The following is a 23,082-nucleotide window of genomic DNA, read 5'->3' as shown; positions in this document are numbered from 1 at the left end:
ATGGAAGGGGGGTTACACCTGCAGGATCCCATTATACATACACAAGAGCTGTTTTTATTCTGTGTTTCTTTATTTTCATTTATTGATTCACTTTAGATACATTGGAGAAATGCAAACATTGGTTGTGAAGGTGGAGATAGTCAGTTCCGTCCATTAGTACAGCTTTGTGTTTACTACATTGAATAAATGCACCACTATTTCTCAAACTTTCTAATGGTGATAAACAAAGTTTAACTATAACATTTCTGAGGAAATATGATGAAATAAAAGAAGTTCCCATCTCCTAAACAATCAACTCACCCCTGGGACTCCCAGGAACTCGATGCCATGGCTAAATTTAATTGTGTATATCTATCAATTTAAATAGAAGCAGATGTCAGTTATGCTTCATTTATTATGATTTCATAATATTATAGGTTGGTTGTTTTAGAAGTAAAGCTCAATGTTAAAGGGGTACTCCCGCCCTAGACATCTTATCCCCTATCCAAAGGATAGGGGATAAGATGTCTGATCGCGGGGGGTCCCACAGCTGGGGACCCCCGCATTATTGCATGCGGCACCAACCTGTTTTTTCACCGAAACTGCTGGAGGGTCTGAGTCGCGACTCCGGGAACGGAAGTCAGTGACGTCAGGACTCCGCCCCCGTGTGACGTCACGCCCATCCCCTCAATGCAAGTCTATGGGAGGGGGCGTGACGCCCCCTCCCATAGACTTGCATTGAGGGGACGGGCGTGACGCCCCCTCCCATAGACTTGCATTGAGGGGACGGGCGTGACGCCCCCTCCCATAGACTTGCATTGAGGGGACGGGCGTGACGCCCCCTCCCATAGACTTGCATTGAGGGGACGGGCGTGATGCCCCCTCCCATAGACTTGCATTGAGGGGACGGATGTGACGTCACACGGGGGCGGAGTTCTGACGTCACTGACTTCCGTTCCCGGAGTCGTGACTCAGACCCTCCAGCAGTTCCGGTGAAAAAAACAGGTGGGTGCCGCATGCAATAATGCAGGGGTCCGCAGCGGCGGGACCCCTGCGATCAGACATCTTATCCCCTATCCTTTGGATAGGGGATAAGATGTCTAGGGTTGGAGCACCCCTTTAAGTCTCTAGAATTACTATGCCTTGCGACCTGCACTGCACTGCAGGGGACTATACCTCAAGAAGGTGGCTGGGAAGTAAAAAAGAAAAAAACAAGGCTGCTCTATTCCAATCCTCAATGTTTTTATGGACATATGGAAGTAGCAATAGCGAGGAAGCCCTTTTAGTTTTAACTCTAGCTGTTTCTTCTTTTGTTTACATCTACTTTCTAAGTCAAATAAACTTTGCTCTTACATAAAAATTGTTGATCAAAATCATGTCAGCAAGACTGTAAATTCACTAATATGGACAGAATTATTAATTTAGGAACATACTTTTTTAGAGTTATGTACACACCATAGTGTGGTGCATGCTTGGCATATGATACAATCCTGTAAAAATTGCACAAGTTATATACACTGGAGCCTAAAATGTATATTATAAAGATAAAGCACTGAATCCCCTTTATACTATAGCTGGTATGGATAAGCTGCTGTAAACAATGTAAGGGACCACGGTCCTTTAATGTCCTGACCGACAAGGGATACACTTGTCAGGCTCCCACTAAACACTTATGTCCTATACTACCGCTAGGCCATTAAAAGTTATAGTCCAAGTGAGGCTTCATTCACACTACCGTCATGTTCCTGCATTCTGACATCCATTATTCAGCAATAACGGGCCATGAAAACATGGAGGAAATAATAGAACATAACGGATGAACAATTTCCGTTATTTTGACGGATGTTCTGTCAAAATAACAGACAGGTGCCATCTGTTATCACCCGTTTTTTTATCCATCATGCACAGTTATAGTCTTTTATTTTATTTCCTTTGTGATGCTGTACTGAGCATGCTCAGTAGCAATAACGCATCATAACGGAATATAAAAATAACAGACAATAACGGATGTCATTTGTGAACATCCGTCACCCATAGACTTTTATGTTAAAATTTTAATGTCCGTTATTCCACCATTATTTTTGAAGGAACAAAAATTAGCGCATGCACCGTTATTTGCCTTGTCAAAAATAACAGACATTAGTCATAACAGGCTATAGCTGATGATGAAGGATGGTCAAAAAATCCCATTGAAGTGAATAGGATTCTTTGACAACATTTAATGGACTTTGAAACAGAAGATCATGACTGGAGATTTTGCAGGAACTTGTCAGTAGTGTGAAAGGGGCCTGAGCCCCATTTCATTATTACAGATTAGATATACCTAATTTTCTTTATCTATAGTTGACCTATCGTATAGGAAAAACGGCCACTGGTTTGCCAACATAACCACAACCAAAGATAAAGAACAGTCCAACACACACAATCCTAAAGCTCCCAATGCTAGGCAGCATCAGAACATTGGTGGCATTTATTGGTTGCCTTACTTTCCACCAGACAAGTGCACCAAAGTTTTGGCACATTTAGTCCAAGTTCCCAGTTCATATATGACACAACCTTTCCCATAGATCAAACCCCTTATCTGATAAGGTGAAAAAGTGGCTTACACTCCTGTAAGACAGATTTCTGCTGCATTTGCAATAGTGAATCTGCCTCATTTTGACATTGACTAGCGGTAATGCTATACTGAGCCTGGCACACGCAAGGTCAAGATGCTGTGCCACTGGCATGTCTTCACAGCACCCACAAGTGAAGAAGTAGGTATATTAATGGTGTGGGGTCGTGCATATTTTTTTTCTGTCTTGTCTTGGGCCTAATTTTTTTTTCTGTTTAATTTTAATTTATAAGTTGGAGGTCTAAATGAGTAGTGGTCCAGTCGGGAGTCTACAGCAGCTTAGTGGAAAAAGTGGGCATTGTTTGCATTTTGAGATTCAACATAAGGATACGTTCACACGTACATGATCTGCCATCACGCCCCCTCCCATAGACTTTCCCTGAGGGTGTGTGCCGTCACGAGGGGTGTGGCCGACCCTTGCATCACGAAAACAGTGTTCAGAACGTCGGCCAGTGGAGTACCCCTTTAAAGTCAATACCCTCATGGAGTAAAAAGAACACTTATTTGCATTTATGTAAGTAACTATTAATGTAGCTAGTATTATTTCATTGTTTCTGGTAGGGGGACACTTTTTTAATGTTCATCCTGTTGGAAAAATTCCCTGGATAGAAGAAAACAGAAATTGTCACAGCTCTACCATAGCCTTCTGCTATCTGGCACTTAGTTATTAATCATATATCCATTTGTTGTAATATGTAGTTCTCGCGATCATGGGGCAGCAGAGATCTCAGTGCTTGGCTTTGACAGCTTCAATAGGACTGTATATTATGTATGTATTCTTAGGGTTATAGTCCTAACTGTTTTATGGTATTGCCAGTGTACATTTTTATTGCCGGGAATAACAGCAAGTAACACTGGACTCCAAATTTTGTAGCATTGAATTAAGACAGGAGGCGTATTCTACAAAGAAGTGATAAAGCTTTGGGGTGGAGACATTGCTGCTTCTCTAAGCACCAGCCTTAAGTTGCTTGCAGCTGATGTGCAGAGGACTTCATACAACAGATTTCATCCTAAACCCATCTCCTGCCGGCTTCATGCAATTTGGATGATTTTCTTTTCATAGTTGAATACTTATTTGCTAGAAGAAGAAACTAGTTTGTGTATATTTTATGTCTATGAAGTCCTTCCTCTCTGACGTATAGTGGATTTTATGCAGACCACATGTTACATCATCAAAGATTTGTGGAATAAAACATCAATAAAGAAGACCTTGTGACACTGAAGAGGGACCAAACCTAGCAGAGTGCCTATCATCACAGATAACACAAGAAGCTCCTGCCTTGCTGATGTCCAGTGATGAGGTCTCCGTATCTGAATATTTACAACTCGTCTTGGAACTTGAGATTTTCTATTTACTGTAGAGCTCGATGAGGTCTATCCTTCATAGTCATTATCAGTTGGAGCTCACTGTAAAGTGGGGATCTGTTTCATACTGAGTAGTTTCCTCTTAGTTTTGATAATGCAAAACAATTCTACAACCAACTATGTATACAATGGGGTCAATGGCAGCTATGATTTGGACTTTCCACCATGCACAGAAAATGTGTGCTCCTTTTTCCCCATACGAATACTCATCCCACTGACTATAATCTGTCTTGTCATAATGGTGGCTGGGCTCATTGGAAACACCATTACTATCCTTATAATCAAAAGATATAAAGAAATGAACACAACCACAAACTTCTACTTATCCAGCATGGCAGTGTCCGACATGGTCATTCTCCTCTGCTTGCCTTTTGACTTGTACCGTCTATGGAGGTCTATACCTTGGATCTTTGGAGGATTTCTTTGTAAATTTTTATGTTTCATTAGTGAAGCTTGTACATACGCCACCATTCTACACATCACCGCTTTGAGCATTGAGAGATATCTTGCCATATGTTTCCCTCTAAAAGCCAAAGTCTGTATTACCAAGAGAAGGGTGAAGATGGTCATCGTTCTTCTATGGGTTATTGCTTTGTTGTCTGCTGCTCCTCTTTATAACCTTATTGACAATGTGCAAATTGTCAACTACACAGATTTCTCCAAAATCAGCTGGGAGTGTAAATATACCCAGTATGCCATAGAATCTGGACTTCTTAAGGTCATGATGTGGGTGACAACTGTCTATTTTTTCTTTCCTATGTTATGTCTCACTGTTCTCTATGGCTTCATTGGTAAAAAGTTGTGGAAAAGCAAAAACACTCTGCGAGGTCCTAATGCAGCAAATCGAGAAAGATGCCACAGACAAACAGTGAAAATTCTGGGTAAGTGGCAACATTTAACTTCATTGTTTTAACAGATATCTGTAATGGATTGTTATACTAAGAGGAAACACCATAATGTCTATGATGCAACCAATAATCTATAAGATATTTAGAATATATAAATGATGACAGCCTTTCCCCTTTTTGTCATGTAACAGTGTTAAATGTGTACCTGTCATAAAAAAAACTTTGAAATGCCTGAAGTTTTTATCAGTCCGGTTCTGAATGTTCAAACCCAGACTGATCACTAAAACAAGTGAGAGAAGCACGGTGCTGAGCGGTTCTCTCCCTTCTCCCTTGCATTATGTGAATGTCTTGATCACATGATACAAACCCGGAGGGAGAATCCCCTTAGTGTTCACGTCTCCGAGCTCTAGTGATTGGTCGGGGTCTGACCATGTAGATCCCAACCAACAGAAAAATCAAATAGTTTTTTTTTGTTTTTTTTTTAGAAAGCAGGAAAATTGTCCTGCTGAGTTTCTGAGAGTATATGCTTAAAGTTTGTTTTCCAAAGATACAACAGGACATTCAGATACAAAAGAAGTGACCTGTTTCGGTCTGAGTTATGAACCTTAGTTATATAACATGTTTCACACAAAAGGTATGTTTACACTTGTGTATTTTGATGCAGATTTTCTGCTGCTGATTTTCCTTCTCACTGATTTCAATGGGTAGCAAAATCATAAGCAAAATATATGTGTGAACATTCTCTAATAATGGATCCATCATGTAGGAGAGGGATCACAACCGCAACCTGGAACACCTGACATGTGTAAGAGCACATCCCCCTACATAATATCTCTGACATATACTAAACCAATAAATACAAAAAAAGGAAGAAATCTTATAAATGTTCTCAATATATATATCAGAAAAAGATGGAAACATACACATAAAAACATGCCTATATCAATAAACAACCCATAATAATATATGATTTGAAAAAATAATATAAAATAGAAATAAATAATGAGACTGATGCAACAATGGTAGATTGCTCAGTGCCAATATAACACAGAATAGAAACAAATGAGGCACTAGTATAAAAAGAGACATGACCAGAATTAATATATTATAAAAGAGAAAATCCTTTAATCCTTAAACTAACATCTTGTCTCTTGTTCATACCTCTAGTGCAGTGATTCCCAACCGGGGTTCCCTTGAACCCCGGAGTACCGCAACGCTCCGGCAATTTTTATTTTTTTAATCTCCGGGCCCGCACGCCTGTGAATCACGGCGGCACATGGGGGGAAGGGAAGCCTGCGTGAGCATTGCGTGTACCTGTACACTCAGCGTCCCCCTGCGGCGCCTTGAGTGATTCACAGGTGCGCAGGCTGGGAAGGGGATAAATGGGGATGGTGCGCTGTCCCCTAGATCAGCTTCCTGGACCCCTGGATCAGCTTCCCGGCCCCCTGGATCACCTTCCCGGCCCCCTCAGAAGGAAAAACGACTCAACCTAATTAAGGTACTGCACCCTCTCCCCTATGTCCACTTTCCTGTCATTTATGTCCACCTTATCCACCCCTGTCATCTATGTTCACCACCCCCCTGACCACCCCCCAATGTCCAACCCCCACTATTCACCCCTCTGTCCCTTTGTCACCCCTGTCCACTCTGTTACCACCTTGTCACTCCTGTCCACCTCTCTGTTAACACCTTGTTACTTCTGTCCACCCATCTTTCACCCTGTCACCTATGTACACTCTTCTACAACCATCTGTCACCCCTGTCACCCATTTACACCTCTCTACACCCACCAACACCCCTCTGTTACCCATGTACACCCCCCCTACGCACCCCTCTTTTACCCATGTACACTCATTTACACACCTGTCACCCATGTATACTCATTTACACACCTGTCACCCATGTACACCTTTCTGCACCCCTCTGTTTCCCTTTTACACCTATACGCCCCTGTTTTCCTCATCACTTGTAAAAGGGGAATCTGGAGGCTGATGCTAGAAAAGTGCGGAGCCTAATAGGTTTGTTTTGCAAGTTTAATCATCATGATGGCGAGAACCAGATGGAGAAGAGAAGGGAACGATGCTGATTTTAGAAGACGTCACCTGTGAGTTGCTCTATAAAGCAGCTCTGTAATCTACACACCCACAGATAAATAGATATTGTGCATTGCGTTTGTTTCCCTTTTTTTTTTCTCCTCAAGTTCGGTAGGGGTTCCCGGCAAAAAAAAAATTTCCGAGGGTTTTTCCCAAAAAGTTTGGGAAACACTGCTCTAGGGTATCTAGTGTAGAGTTTTAGAATCCAAAGCTCCTCGCGATCTAAAAGCTTTTGTCTATGATTGCCATTTGCCACCTCTAATAAGGGAGGTTAACCCACTCAATACCCTGCAAAGATTGCGAGGAAAAACTACTTTCATGGTTCTCAACACAATGTTTGGTTACCATGAAGACATGCTATGAATCAAAGTGTACAGCACTTGTTCTCCAAAGTCAAAGGGGGAGAATTATCAAAACCAGTGCCGAGGAAAAGTTAACCAGTTGCTCGTAGCAACCAATGGGATTGTGGCCTTAAATTATAAAAGATGCCTCTGAAAAATGAAAGAAGCGATCCGATTGGTTGCCATGAACAAATGGTCAACTTTTCCTTTGCACATGTTTTGATAAATCTCCCCCAAGGAGTCCATTGACAAGGTCTAACAGTCCGATTACCAATCTTACCAGTAATATGGTCTGAACAGAGTCCGTACTGTGGCTATATATTCCTCAGATTTTATATAGTGGGCTATGAAGATTTTCTATTATACCTATATGGTGGCAGGCACTGGCAGGTGTTATTGGGGTAGGCAGGAGGGGGGGTTACCTATATGATGGCTGACACTGGCAGGTGTTATTGGGGTAGGCAGGTGGGGGGCAGGCCGGTGGGGGGGTTTCCTATATGGTGGCAGGTACTGGCAGGTGTTGGGGTAGGCAGGTGGGGGGCAGGCCGGGGGGGGGTACCAATATGGTGGCAGGCACTGGCAGGTGTTATTGGGGTAGGTAGGTGGGGGGAGGTAGACAGGTTGGGTTACCGTTATGGTGGCAGGCACATCTGCGCCCCCTTTACAGAGGCTGAAGCTGCACCTGAGGCATAAAAAGTAGCACACGAAAGAATACCTGTTGATAATGGGGCCGCATCTCCTCCATCTCCAATATTCCAAAGAAATCATAGAATCATATAAGAGGTTCCCCCAACAGACCAGCAAGAAAGGAAACAACTACCTCCCAAAAGGCATTCTGTAGTCGAATATCAACCCATTCTATGCATACGTCCTGGAGTAAGATAACTCTGATGTATTATAAATAATTGTATCCTTTTATTATTGATAATGAAGCTTGGGAATGAACTCTGTGATATTTCACCAAATCAAGAAACCAAAAATAAGAGAGGGCTGTAGATCGTGTATTCCCAATTCTTTATGTACTTTTAAGCATTATTTACTGTGCTACATTTTGGATAGTGCAGGTAACACTGTTCTTCTTAGTAATGTGCAGAAGGAGAAGTCCAGATACCTGCATTACCACTACAGGATCCAGATCAAAATGCCATCGCCTAGCAATGCCTTAGTGTAGTGTTTCCCAACCAGGGTGCCTCCAGCTGTTGGAAAACTACAATTCCAATTTTTTTTTTTTTTTGCTTTAAGGAAATAAGCTGCAGCCAGATCCATCTATTGGCCACAAGTTTCAAGACTGGCATAAGTTTTGGTTTTCACAAAGTTTGCTGCTTCAGTGTTTCTACAGTATAGTGAAGTATAATTATAAGCATCCACCCTCCATTTGGGGGTTAAACACAGGTTTTTAATGGGATTGAGATCTGGGGGGAAGGGAGTTCCCTGGCCATTAACCTTTTAAGGATGCCGGGCGTATGCTCGGCATCCCGAGTCCTTAAGGACGTGGGGCGTATGCATACGCCCGTGTGAATTCCGGTCCCCGCCGCTAGCCGGTTGGGGACCGGACCGGGATGCCTGCTGAAATCATTCAGCAGGCATCCCGGCACATTGCCAAGGGGGGTCCTGAGACCCCCCCCATGTCGGCGATCGCAGAAAATCGCATGTCAATTCAGACATGCAATTTTCTGCTATTCCATGCTGATCGGGTCTCTGGTGACCCGGTCACCCGGAAAATAGGGATGATCGGAGCTGTCAGTGACAGCCCTGATCATTCTGAGGGATAGGAGCGAGGTTGCAGTGCTGCGATCTCCTCCTATCCCCTGCCATTGGTCAGAACTGATTCTGACCAATGGCAGGGCAGGACATTGGGTTGCTGTTCTGCCCACCCCTGGATGTCGAGGGGAACGTGGGGAGAAGATGTAGGCCGGTACCTGGAGGAGAAGATGCCTGGGGACCCCCGATCGTCGCTGGAGACTGCAGAGATACTGGCTCAGGTAGGGAAACTACGGTGGGGGGGGGGGGGGGGGGAAGAAGGAGAATGAAAGTGAAAGTAAAGTGATCTTTACTGTGGCAACCATTAGGAAGGGGAAACTGCAACTACCAGCATGCCCAGACAGCCAAAGGCTGTCTGGGCATGCTGGGAGTTGTAGTTTTGCAACATCTGGAGGGTCACAGTTTGGTGACCACTGTTACAGTGGTGCCCAAACGGTAGCCCTCCAGATGTTGCCAAACTACAACTCTCAGCATTCCTAGACTGCCCAGGCATGCTGGGAGTTGTAGTTCTGTAACATCTGTCCCTTCAGATTTAGCAATTTTCATGACATTTTTGAAAATTGCTGCTCTACTTTGAAGCCCTCAAATTTTTTCAAAAAGCAAAAATATGTCCATTTTATGATGCCAACATAAAGTGGACATATTGTATTTGTGAATAAAAATAAATTTTGGGGGAATATCCATTTTTCTTACAAGTAGAGAGCTTCAAAGTTAGAAAAATGCAAAATTTTCTAAATTTACATGAAATTTTGGGATTTTTCATTAAAAAAAAGGATGCAAGTAACGCCGAAAATTTACCACCAAAATAAATTAGAATATGTGACGAAAAAACTATCTCAGAATCAGAATATTCGGTAAAAGCATCCCAGAGTTATTAATTCATAAAGCGACGGTGGTCAGAATTGCAAAAAAGGGCTCAGTCCTTAACCCCTTAAGGACCAAGGACGTACCGGACCCGCCTCTAATAGCACGCAGCGCCGATCGCGGCGCCGCGCGCTATTAACCCTTTAGCCTACCCTTACCCTAAAAGCGAAAGTTGCCGGCTAGCTCAGTCGGGCTGTTCAGGATAGCCGCGGGGAAATCGCGGCATCCCGAACAGCTGACAGGACAGCGGGAGGGCCCCTACCTGCCTCCTCGCTGTCCGATCGCCGAATGACTGCTCAGTGCCTGAGATCCAGGCATGAGCAGTCAAGCGGCAGAATCGTCGATCACTGGTTTCCTATGAGAAACCAGTGATCAATGATGAAGATCAGTGTTTGCAGTGTTATAGGTCCCTATGGGAGCTATAACACTGCAAAAAAAAAGTGAAAAAAAAAGTGAATAAAGATCATTAACTCCTCCCCTATTAAAAGTTTGAATCACCCCCCTTTTCCAATAAAAAAAAAACACAGTGTAAATAAAAATAAACATATATGGTATCACCGCGTGCGGAAATGTCCGAATTATAAAAATATATCATTAATTAAACCGCTTGGTCAATGGCGTGCGCGCAAAAAAATTCAAAAAAATAGTCCAAAATAGTGCATTTTTGGTCACTTTTTATATCATTTAAAAATGAATAAAAAGATCAATAAGTCCTATCAATGCAAAAATGGTACCGTTAAAAACTTCAGATCACGGCGCAAAAAATGAGCCCTCATACCGCCCCATACACGGAAAAATAAAAAAGTTATAGGGGTCAGAAGATGACAATTTTAAACGTATTAATTTTCCTGCATGTAGTTATGATTTTTTCCAGAAGTACGACAAAATCAAACCTGTATAAGTAGGGTATCATTTTAATCGTATGGACCTACAGAATAAAGATAAGTTGTCATTTTTACCAAATAATGTACTACGTAGAAACGGAAGCCCCCAAAAGTTACAAAACGGCATTTTTTTTTTCAATTTTGTCGCACAATGATTTTTCTTTTCCATTTCACCATAGATTTTTGGGCAAAATGACTGACGTCATTACAAAGTAGAATTGGTGGCGCAAAAACTAAGCCATCATATGGATTTTTAGGTGCAAAATTGAAAGAGTTATGATTTTTTAAAGGCAAGGAGCAAAAAAACGAAAATGCAAAAACGGAAAAAACCCCGGTCCTTAAGGGGTTAAGGTGAAAAAAGGCTGCGTCCTTAAGAGGTTAAAGGAAAACAGTCACCCGTTCACCCGCATTATAACCTGATACATCGGGTTATAGTGTGGGTGAACAGGAAACCGATGCGGGGTCTCCGACTGCTATACCTACCTGCAGTCCGGAGTCCCGATCCCCCAAAGGTCCCGCTCTTCCAGCGCTGACTTGCGCTTTGAGGCGGGCCCGCTGGCTAGATTTAAATATTCATAAGCGCTCGTGCCTACTGAGTAGTGTTGCTCGCGAATATTCGCAATTCGAATATTATTCGCGAATATCGCATATTCGCGAATTCGCGAATTTCGCGAATATAGCGCTATATATTCGTAATTACGAATATTCTTTTTTTTTTTTTATTTATTAATTTTTTTTCTTCACAGTACACATCACAGTGATCATCCCTCTCTGCTTCCAGCTTGTGTGGTGTAAAGAAGGCTGTAATACTACTGTGTGAGACTGGCGTGCGAAAATTCGCATATGCGAAAAGTAGCATATGCTATTTTTCGCATATGCGAATTCCCACATATGCTAATTTTCGCATGTGCGTATTTTCGCATACGCGAAAATAAAACGAGGATATAACGAATATGCGAATATTCGCGAATATATGACGAATATTCGTCCATATATTCGCGAATATTCGCAAATTCGAATATGGCCTATGCCGCTCAACACTACTACTGAGCGCTCACGTGACCGGTGCTTATGAATATTTAAATCTAGCGGGCGTGCCTCCAGAGCGCAAGTCAGCGCTGAATGAGGGGAACCTTCAGAGGATCGGGGTATTGAACTGCAGGTAGGTATAGCAGTCAGAGACCCCCCATCGGTCTCCTGTTCACCCGCACTATAAACCAGTGTATCGGGTTATAGAACAGGTGGATGGGTGACCGTTTTCCTTTAAGCCACTAGGGCATGGAGTTCACCAGAGCTTAACAGGTTAGCACTGGAGTCCTTTTCCACAACGACAAGACATTACACTCCCCCACCTTCTGTTTGAGGATGCCCCACAGATGCTCAATAGGGTTTAGGTCTGGTGACATGCTTGACCAGTCCATCACCTTTACCCTCAGCTTCTTTAGTGAGGCAGTGGTTGTCTTGGAGGGGTGTATGGATGGTTATCTTGTGTGAATACTACCCTACGGCCCAGTCTCTGAAGGGAGGGGGTCATGCTCTGCTTCAGTTTGTCACAGTACATTTTGGCATGCATGGTTCCTATAGAGAACGCTAGCTTCCCAGTGCCAGCAGCTCTCATGGAGTCCCAGACCATGACACTCCCACCGCCATGCTTGACTGTAGACAAGACACACTTGTCCTTGTTCTCCTCACCTAGTTGTCGGCACAGACGCTTGACACCATCTGAACCAAATAAATGTATCTTGGTCTCATCGAACCACCGGACATGGTTTCAGTAATCCATGTCCTTAGTCTGCTTGTCTTCAGCAAACTGTATGCAGGCTTTCTTGTGTTTTTTCTTTAGTAGAAGCTTCCTTCTGGGACGACAGCCATTCAGACCAATTTGATGCAGTGTGCGCTTCTTTGGGTGACCATAGCCTGTTCTGAGTGGAACATGTCCTGTGAAACCGCTGTATGGTCCTGCCCACCATGCTGCAGCTCAGTTTCAGGGTCTTGGCAGTCTTTTTATAGCCTAGGCCAATGATTCCCAAACGCTGTAAAGCATCTTCCTGGGGTGCCTTCAAGCTCCGCCAGGGGTGTCACGATAATCCAGAGGGAAAATGGCAGCAGAAATGTTTTTTTTCATTTATTTTTCTTTAAGTTTCCCAGCCAGCTCACGGCGGTAAGCGATATGGTGCTGACTGATGCATCATGACGCTGAAGCCTACCTCTGAATCAAGTGTATATAGGACATCAAGCTGGGAGCATTTTCATCACTGGAGCAGGTGCCGCCCACGTTGGATGCATCCCATCGGAGAGGAGCTCCTTTCAGCTGACTGTTCAGGTCAGATGGCCGGGGGTGGCGGCTTCCTGTACTACCTACCTAGCTGCCTACATCCCTAGTAAACGTACTACCTGCCTACCTACCAAACTTACTACCTGGCTATGTACCAAGCTTAATACCTACCTACGACAAGCTTCTTCCAAGGGGGTCCTACCTACCTACCTTGGAAAATAATCCTACAAGAGTCTCCTACCTACGTACATACTTGGAACACACTTCATACAAGGGGATGCTACCTACAGAAGGGTCCTACCTACAAAGGCCAAGCTACCTACAGGAAGGTCATACCTACAGGGGCAAGCTACCTAAAGAAGGATCCTACATACAGAAGGCAAACTACCTATAGGAGGGTCCTACATACAGGGGCAAGCTACTTAAAGGGACCAAGCTACCTACAGGAGAGTTCTACATACAGGGGGGCAAACTACTTATAAGATAATACTGAAGAAAAAGTTGCACTCAACCAGTATGTAGTCTTGGTGGATGAACTTCTTTATTCCAGCATAAAAAAGCAGTACAGGGAATGCTTTCCCGAGCGGGGAGTGAGAGGCGCAGCTTTCGGCTCACAGGTGCGGGGGCATACCACAAGAGGCAACTAGTTTCATGTCCTACATGGACGCTTCTTACGGCCAATTGTACACTTGGGGGCAAGCTACCCATAGGAAGGTCCTACATACAGGGGACAAGCTTACCTACAGGAGAGTAGTGATGAGCATCAGGGGCGATATTAGAATTTGCGATATTTCGCAAATATATGGACGAATATTTGTCCTATGTTTGCGAAATTCGCATATTTGCTATGTTCGTTCTCTTTTTTTTCCATGCGAAAATTCGCATAATGCGCATGCGCAATTATATCTTTCACCTAAAAGAAGGGAGGGATCAGTGTCCAGTCTGGAAGTGCCGCTATTTGCATAAATTAGCATAAAAAACAAATATTCGTCATTACAGATATATATAACTATATTCAAAATATTAGCGAAATTGCAAAGAATTTGCATTTCGAATATTCGCGCTCAACACTACAGGAGAGTCTTCCATGCAAGGGGCAAATTACATACAGGAAGGTTCTACTTACAGGGGTCAAGCTACCAACAGGAGGGTCCTACATACAGGAGGCAAACTACCTACAGGAGCATTCTACATACTGGGGGAAAGCTAGCTACAGGGGCAAACAACCTACAGGAGGGTCCTACAGGGGGAAAACTACCTACAGGAGGGTCCTACATACATGGGGTGAGCTAATTACAGGGGAAAAGCTACCTACAGGAGGGTCCCATATACAGGGTGCAAGCTACCAACAGGGTCCAAGCTACCTACAGGAGGGTCCTACACACAGGGGCAAACTACACACAGGAGGACCCTACTTACATGGGCCAAACTACCCACAGGAGGGTCCTACATAGAGGGAGCAAGCTACCTACATAGAGTCCTACATACAGGGGGAAAGCTACCTACAGGATGGTCCTACATACAGGGGGAAAGCTACCTACAGGATGGTCCTACATACATGGAGCAAGCTACCTACAGTAGGGTCCTGCATTTAGGGGGCAAGCTACCAACAGAGGGTCCTACATACAGAGGGGAAAGTTATCTACAGGTGGGTCCTACAGAGTGCAAGCTACCTACAGGAGGGTCCTACTTACAGCAGGTAAGCTACTTACAGGTGCCAAACTACCTACGGGAGGGTCCTACATAAAGAGGGCAACTTACCTACAGAGGGGCCCTACTTCCAGGGGGAAAGCTAGCTACATGGGCAAACAACCTACAGGGGAAAGCTACCAACAGGAGGGTCCTACATATACAGGGTGCAAGCTATCTACAAAGAGTCCTACATACAGGGGGCAAACTACCTACAGGAGGGCCCTACTTACAGGGGACCAGCTAGCTACAGGGGAAAACTACCTACAGGAGGGCCATACTTACAGGGGACAAGCTAGCTACAGGGGAAAACTACCTACAGAAGGGTCCTACCTACAAAGGCCAAGCTACCTACAGGAAGGTCATACCTACAGGGGCAAGCTACTTACATGGGGCAAGCTACCTAAAGAAGGATCCTACATACAGAAGGCAAACTACCTATAGGAGGGTCCTACATACAGGGGCAAGCTACTTAAAGGGACCAAGCTACCTACAGGAGAGTTCTACATACAGGGGGGCAAACTACTTATAAGATAATACTGAAGAAAAAGTTGCACTCAACCAGTATGTAGTCTTGGTGGATGAACTTCTTTATTCCAGCATAAAAAAGCAGTACAGGGAATGCTTTCCCGAGCGGGGAGTGAGAGGCGCAGCTTTCGGCTCACAGGTGCGGGGGCATACCACAAGAGGCAACTAGTTTCATGTCCTACATGGACGCTTCTTACGGCCAATTGTACACTTGGGGGCAAGCTACCCATAGGAAGGTCCTACATACAGGGGACAAGCTTACCTACAGGAGAGTAGTGATGAGCATCAGTGGCGATATTAGAATTTGCGATATTTCGCAAATATATGGACGAATATTTGTCCTATGTTTGCGAAATTCGCATATTTGCTATGTTCGTTCTCTTTTTTTTCCATGCGAAAATTCGCATAATGCGCATGCGCAATTATATCTTTCACCTAAAATAAGGGAGGGATCAGTGTCCAGTCTGGAAGTGCCGATATTTGCATAAATTAGCATAAAAAACAAATATTCGTCATTACAGATATATATAACTATATTCAAAATATTTGCGAAATTGCAAATAATTTGCATTTCGAATATTCGCGCTCAACACTACAGGAGAGTCTTGCATGCAAGGGGCAAATTACATACAGGAAGGTCCTACTTACAGGGGTCAAGCTACCAACAGGAGGGTCCTACATACAGGAGGCAAACTACCTACAGGAGCATTCTACATACTGGGGGAAAGCTAGCTACAGGGGCAAACAACCTACAGGAGGGTCCTACAGGGGGAAAACTACCTACAGGAGGGTCCTACATACATGGGGTGAGCTAATTACAGGGGAAAAGCTACCTACAGGAGGGTCCCATATACAGGGTGCAAGCTACCAACAGGGTCCAAGCTACCTACAGGAGGGTCCTACACACAGGGGCAAACTACACACAGGAGGACCCTACTTACATGGGCCAAACTACCCACAGGAGGGTCCTACATAGAGGGAGCAAGCTACCTACATAGAGTCCTACATACAGGGGGAAAGCTACCTACAGGATGGTCCTACATACAGGGGGAAAGCTACCTACAGGATGGTCCTACATACATGGAGCAAGCTACCTACAGTAGGGTCCTGCATTTAGCGGGCAAGCTACCAACAGAGGGTCCTACATACAGAGGGGAAAGTTATCTACAGGTGGGTCCTACAGAGTGCAAGCTACCTACAGGAGGGTCCTACTTACAGCAGGTAAGCTACTTACAGGTGCCAAACTACCTACAGGAGGGTCCTACATAAAGAGGGCAACTTACCTACAGAGGGGCCCTACTTCCAGGGGGAAAGCTAGCTTCATGGGCAAACAACCTACAGGGGAAAGCTACCAACAGGAGGGTCCTACATATACAGGGTGCAAGCTATCTACAAAGAGTCCTACATACAGGGGGCAAACTACCTACAGGAGGGCCCTACTTACAGGGGACCAGCTAGCTACAGGGGAAAACTACCTACAGGAGGGCCCTACTTACAGAGGACAAGCTAGCTACAGGGGAAAACTACCTACAGGAGGGTCCTACCTACAGGGGCAACCTATCTACCCAATGGGGGGGACCTACGTACTCCTCCCCAACCAACTTACCCTTTCCCACCAACCCACTTACCTACCCACTTTACTGTGCATAACAGCATAATTATTAGTGTTTGGGACCCTATAGGTGGGTAAACTGGAAGGAGGATGCTAGAAAAGTGGATAGGTCTGTGTTTCAGGTTCTGCGCTAAAGACTTGTGGCTGGATGTAATCTTCATAATGGTCTGGGCCAGATGGAGAAGAAAAGGGAAAGTGAATGATCAGAGAAGACATCATCTGTGAGTTGCTGCATATAGCAGCTCTGTGATCTACACAGCCAACAGATATATAGGTATTGTGCATTGATTCTTTTTAGCTATTTTTTATCTTTTGGTGACAATTATTTGGTTGGGATGCTCCACAGAAAAAAAAATTCAGAGGGGTGCCCTGAGCCGGAAAAGGTTGGGAACCACTAGCCTAAGCCATCTTTATGTAGAGAAATAACTATTTTCTTAAGAACCTTTAGAGAGTCCTTTGCCATGAGGAGCCATGTTTAACTTCCAGTGACCAGTATTAGAGAGTGTAAATGAGATAAAACCAAATTTAGGACACCTTTTCCCCATTCACACTTGAGATCTTGTAACATAACACCAGGGATGGAAAATGTCTATTTGGGCCTAATTTGGACTTTTCCATTCAGGGGACACAACATTAAACAAATATTGAGAGGTGGGCTCACTTATGTGAGATATCATATGTATATCATATGCGCACAACCCAAGATTGATATACGGCCATGAATAAGCATGTACAATACTTTCAAAACATGTCGGTTCTACATTCAGAAAAATACAATAAAGATTTGTCTTAATGGAGCTGGAGAATTGTCATTCGTAAATAAACACCTAGTTATATTCTCCCCTTTTTGTTTTGTAGCTGTGGTCGTCTCGGCTTTCATAATCTGCTGGCTGCCGTTTCACATGGGAAGAATCATCTTTATGGACAGTATGGATTTTCAGACAATGAAATTCTCACAGTATTTTAACCTAGTGGCCATGCAACTCTTTTACCTGAGCGCTTCCATCAACCCAATACTTTACAACTTTATATCGAAGAAATATAGGACTGCAGCCTACAAGCTCCTCCGACTTAGCACTTCAGATGAAAGGGCCTACAATGTCATCAAGGATGAAACCGGAGGTCACACGGAGACTACATGTATCCAGAATGAATATATCACACACATATGATGCCATATAGTCAAGCATGCAATCCCTAGTGGCAAATTTCTAATTCATAGATCGATATAAAGCTTAGAAAAAAATAAATGCTGAAGAATGCTATGCTAGGTAGGAATTAAAATGTTGTCCTTATTGAAGAATTCACAGAATCAATAATAGCAGTATTTTCTTTACATAATCCGCAGGCCTGGCCATTAGGGAATATAAAAGGAATTCCTTAACTTGCAGATATAATTCTATATGAAGACCATAAGGGCTTACAATGACACCAATATAGGTAACTAGTGGATAAGAGAGAACTTGTCCCTAGGACCATATCTCATGTGAATATTCTATTTGTTTATCATCTATAGTCCAGGTCAGCTACCTACCTAACTGAAATCTATCAGATCACAGACGAGCGGCAGGAAGATCACAGGTCTATAGTTCAGTGCTACAGAGACGGTTCAACCCTACTTATCCTTATGTATTTGGTGGCTTCCCAACTCACTAAAACCATATGTCAGGAAAAGATGAGTCCAGTTTGTTGGATTTCAACATGCTTGACCCATTAGTTCTTGGTGAGATAAGCCATCACAATGGCTGCAGCTTTCTCACCACTCACCTTTGAGAATACATATACTTATATGTATAGGGAACTGGAAGAGAGTTGTTGGCCAAAACAAGCATTAGGCCAACAATTGTCCCATAGGTATGGTCAGCAAAAACCCACAACAAATAGATGATCACATGGCTGTGCATGAACCTATAGTCACATAAGATACTCAAGTGGAACAAAAACCTACAAGAATTATTACTGTGCCCTTGAACTTGCTTTGTGTGCGCCATCCCTCTACATCAACCAGAAGGTTGTCTGAATGATTTCATCCAGTGTTAATTTCGCTGACTAGTCATTTTAGTCAACAAGACTTTATCGGTGACGAAAACTATTGGTTATTATGACTAAAACCATATGTAAAATGTATCAAAATTTTTGTCAACTAACTAAAACTAGACTAAAATGTTAGGTAGAGAAGATTAGGAAAGAGATCCCATCAGAACTAATCGGTTTCAACCCCCCCCCCCCCCCCCCCCCCCACACACACACCTTGTGCAGTTTTCTAGAATTTGCATTACACTTTAAACCTGTTAGATTTTATTTGACTAATTCTATTGTAGTCTATTTAGTTGACTAAAATCTTATGACATAGACCAAAACAATTCAGATTACTTAAATATGACTTAAACTTAGTAGTTTTATTTGCATGACTATGACTAAAACTAAAAGGAAATTTGCAGTCAAAACTAATGCTGATATATTCAGTAATATTATTCTAATATTAACTATATACTATTGTATCGTTTTTCACTTTTATTAATGGAGTACTGCAGTCTTAGACAACGTATCCCCTATCTGCAGGAAAGGAGATAAATGTCTGATTGCCAACCCCCAGGGATCTCCTGTACGGGGCCCCGGACGACACGCCCATGTATCTCTATAGGAGAGGCAAAGATGCAGCATTCATCCCGGCCTGTCCCATAGAGCTGAATGGAGGGGGCATGTCTGTCGACCTCTTATGGAGGTCAACAACACATGCATTAGTCGTGCAGAGCCGCAGCAGTTCTGGGTCCCTGTAGGAAGATCGCGGGGGGTCCCAGCAGTCCGACCCCCCCGGATAGGGGATAAGTTGTCTAAGGCTGTAGTACTCCTTTATGATTCTGTAATACTCTGTGCAGTATCCATAGAAAACCCTAAGGTGAAACTTCTGTACCACTCTCCTTTCCTACTTATTAAAGGGGTACTCCGCACCCCTAGACATCTTATCCCCTATCCAAATGATGGGGGATAAGATGTCAGTTCGCCGGGGTCCCGCTACTGGGGGCCCCCGGGATCTCTGCTGCTGCACCCACCTGTACGGCTTCCACCTCACACCGGCAACGCTGGAGGCTTTGGAGCCCGACCACAATGGCGGACGAGCGTGACATCACAACTCCGCCCCGTGTGAGGTCACACCCCGCCCCCTCAATGCAAGTCTATGGGAGGTCTGTCACGCCCCCTCCCATTGACTTGCATTGAGGGGGCGGGGTGTCACGCTCGTCCGCTATTGTGGTCGGACTCCGAAGCCTCCAGCGTTGCCGGTGTGAGGTGGAAGCCGTATAGGTGGGTGCAGCAGCCGAGATACTGGGGGCCCCTAGCAGCGGGACCCCGGCGATCTGACATCTTATCCCCTATCCTTTGGATAGGGGATAAGATGTCTAGGGGTGCGGAATGCCCCTTTAAAGGGGTACTCTGACCTGAACACATCCTATCCCCTATACAAAGGATAGGGGATAAGATGTCTGATCACGGGGGTCCTGTCGCTGGGGACCCCCGCAATCTCACATACAGCACCCACCACGGGTCACTACTACGGGGCAAGAGTATACAGCACATGCAAGGGGGTGCTGGGTGGGTGCTGCATGCAAGATTGCGGGGGTCCCCAGCGGCGAGACTCCCACGATCAGACATCTTATCCCCTATCCTTTGGATAGGGGATAAGATGTCTTAGGGCCGGAGTACCCCTTTAAGGTGTATATTATATTCTCATATGTATGTAAAGGACATGTTTGTATGCTAGCTATTAGTGTTTATTCTTTTATAGGAATTTAAATACTTCAATTCTTTTGATAGTATTTGTTGAATGTTTTGAGGTGTCTCTATGTAATGTGTCATTTAAGAGGGCTAATATTATCTTGTATATCCAAGTTATATCATCATACATTGTTATACACTTACCTAAATGTTTTGAAGAATGTTATTGCTGTAAATATACTATAATGCAAATAGACTGACAACTTCCTGAGTAAAGTATTTTTTTTTTCAGTCAGAAATGTTTATTGAAGTTTTGTGTAAAACAAACAACATACAAATACAAAAAGGTGTCTCCCCCCACCACCCACAAAAAACAATCAAAATACCGGCTGGGTGGCATCCCTAGTAACACAGCTGGTGGCTGTGGTGGACACACAAAGTGGCACCAGTGTGAACGGTGACATTGTCGTGGAAAACAAGAGGAGTGTTCGTTCCCCAGGAGAGGGACTGTCAGATGAGCTGGCGAGGAACACAAGATAAGCTAAGTCTTATCTTAGGTTTCAGGTTACAAGTTTTAACTGGCAGAGATTAGCCCACCAATTGGCAGACAGGCTGTCTAGCCACTAGCTACACAATACAGACCCTAAGTTTTATTTTGTGTTATGTTTTATTTTGTCCTGTAACCTGTGTAAATAAACCGGAGTGACAGTCAGTTACGTGAAGAGAAGTTGATGTGGACCTGGTTTATTGAGGTCAAAACGTGTCCTTTTGGCTGCGGTGAAGGATGATCCCTGAGCTAATCCCAGAGTAAATCTCACACTATATATATATGTGTGAAACATGTGCAGTAGCCAGTAGCAGGGAGGCACAGGTAAGAAATGCATATCGAAGCGCCGGTTTGGAAATGTTCGGAGAGCTGAGGGGAGGAGCAGACACAAAATTGTCCGGGTGCATGGAATTCCATCACAGCAGCCCTAGAGTGAATGGGGGTGCAGTTTGGCCACCGATGTGATAAGTGCCTGGGCCTTGTTGGCCTAGTGACAGATACAGCAGGGGCCGGGGCTCCAACCACCTTAGATCCATATGTGTGCACATGCCTAGTCCCACCTCCATTGTGCAGAGCTGTGCGATAGGAACAAAGATATTAATGAACATAACTCAGCAAGTAACAAAGGACTACGTGCACTCACCGCATATAAAGTGTCTTCTGATCCTGGAGGCTGAAATCACCAGGAGCTATCCATAGACCTCACCGAACCGCTCGGAGGCAACGGCAGCCGTTTCGCACGGTACTCAGTGTTTCTTCCGGCCTCAAGTTCACATCATCGTGCTACGTGCTTAAATCATGTGACTCTAGGAAGTAACTATGGCAACGCATAAACAAGACGCTCGGCCATAACATAAGCGTGAGTATTGAAGTGAATAAATACTAAATAGATGCTAAATAGTGTCTACATATAGTGAATAAGAAGTATATAAATAAATATTTCTACATATATTAATATTTCATAATAGATATGCTGTAAAAAAAAAAAAATACGGAAAATACATATAGATTATATGGAGCACAGAAAAGGGGACTACACCTATGTATGTCTATTGCCTCCTTGTTCAGGTTATAAGATTCCATGCCTCTGAAGTTTAACACATTCATTATTGGCATGACACATAGAGAGATTTTCTGCTAGTCTGGGAATTCCGTGCCCAGCTTTCAAATTATATATATGCTTTGTAAGTCTTCCCTATATAAAATCTGTTACATGGACATGTGATATAATAAATGACATAGGTACTTTTGCAGGTAATTAGCTGTGCTATGTTATGGCTAATGCCTCCCAGTTTGCACCAGCTAGAACATGTATTGAAAGAACAGTAGTTACAGTCACCGCATTCGGGATACTTTTTAGCCAATTTTCAGTTGTTCTTCCATTTCTTTTCTTCTTTCTTTTTATGTGATCTGATATGGTATGATTCTTTCTCTGTGTAATCACTGGCACTGGTCTCCAAGATCGATATTGCTTTCTAGAATGTGCCAGTATCGTTTAGTTGTATTGTTAATTTGTGTATTTAACTGTGTGTTGTTGAAAGAGAAGGCGAACTTCTTAGTGTTAGAGATGTTCCTTTTGGAAGTAAGTAGCATTCTTTGTCTCTCCATGGTCTCAACCGTGTTATATGTTGCATCAATCGCCGAACAAGGGTAGCCCCTCTCTATTAGCCATTGCTTTAGGTCACTAGCTTGTTTTTCATACTCCAGGGGATCGCTGTTAATCCTTTTCAGTCTGGTGAGCTGACTAAGAGGAATATTACACTTGATGTGAACAGGATGGGAACTATTGAGTTCTTTGCAATTGGTTTCCTGTAGCCTTCAGTTTTTATCTCTTCAGGGGTGGCTATAATCCGCATGTCAAGAAACTCTAGCTCCATACCCCCATAGACACTAGTAAACCTCCTGTTCATATTGTTAGCCTCATTCAAGTATTTTACAAACGGACCAAAGATATCTTCGGTGCCTTCC

The 23,082-nt window shown here is 43.7% G+C and overlaps 1 protein-coding gene across 1 annotated transcript; it reads left to right on the top strand.

The window, feature by feature from the left end:
• The first annotated feature begins 3,611 nt into the window (after positions 1-3,611).
• Positions 3,612-19,055, top strand: MLNR (motilin receptor). The gene is made up of 2 exons (XM_056562078.1): positions 3,612-4,839; positions 17,712-19,055. The coding sequence occupies exons 1-2, from the start codon at positions 4,053-4,055 to the stop codon at positions 18,023-18,025; spliced, it is 1,101 nt and encodes a 366-aa protein (XP_056418053.1). The 5' UTR covers positions 3,612-4,052; the 3' UTR covers positions 18,026-19,055.
• Positions 19,056-23,082: the final 4,027 nt, after the last annotated feature.

The sequence above is a fragment of the Hyla sarda genome, chromosome 2 (assembly GCF_029499605.1).
Source record: "Hyla sarda isolate aHylSar1 chromosome 2, aHylSar1.hap1, whole genome shotgun sequence".
NCBI classification, from domain to species: Eukaryota; Metazoa; Chordata; class Amphibia; order Anura; family Hylidae; genus Hyla; species Hyla sarda.
The sequence above is the reverse complement of the archived record's forward strand: the minus strand, read 5'-3'. Positions and strand labels throughout refer to the sequence as shown.

Bases quoted from the DNA above. Each gene is read 5' to 3' on its own strand.
- MLNR (XM_056562078.1), top strand. From the start codon at position 4,053: ATGCAAAACAATTCTACAACCAACTATGTATACAATGGGGTCAATGGC. The intron at 4,840-17,711 runs GTAAGTGGCAAC...TTTGTTTTGTAG, and splicing joins ACAAACAGTGAAAATTCTGG to CTGTGGTCGTCTCGGCTTTC.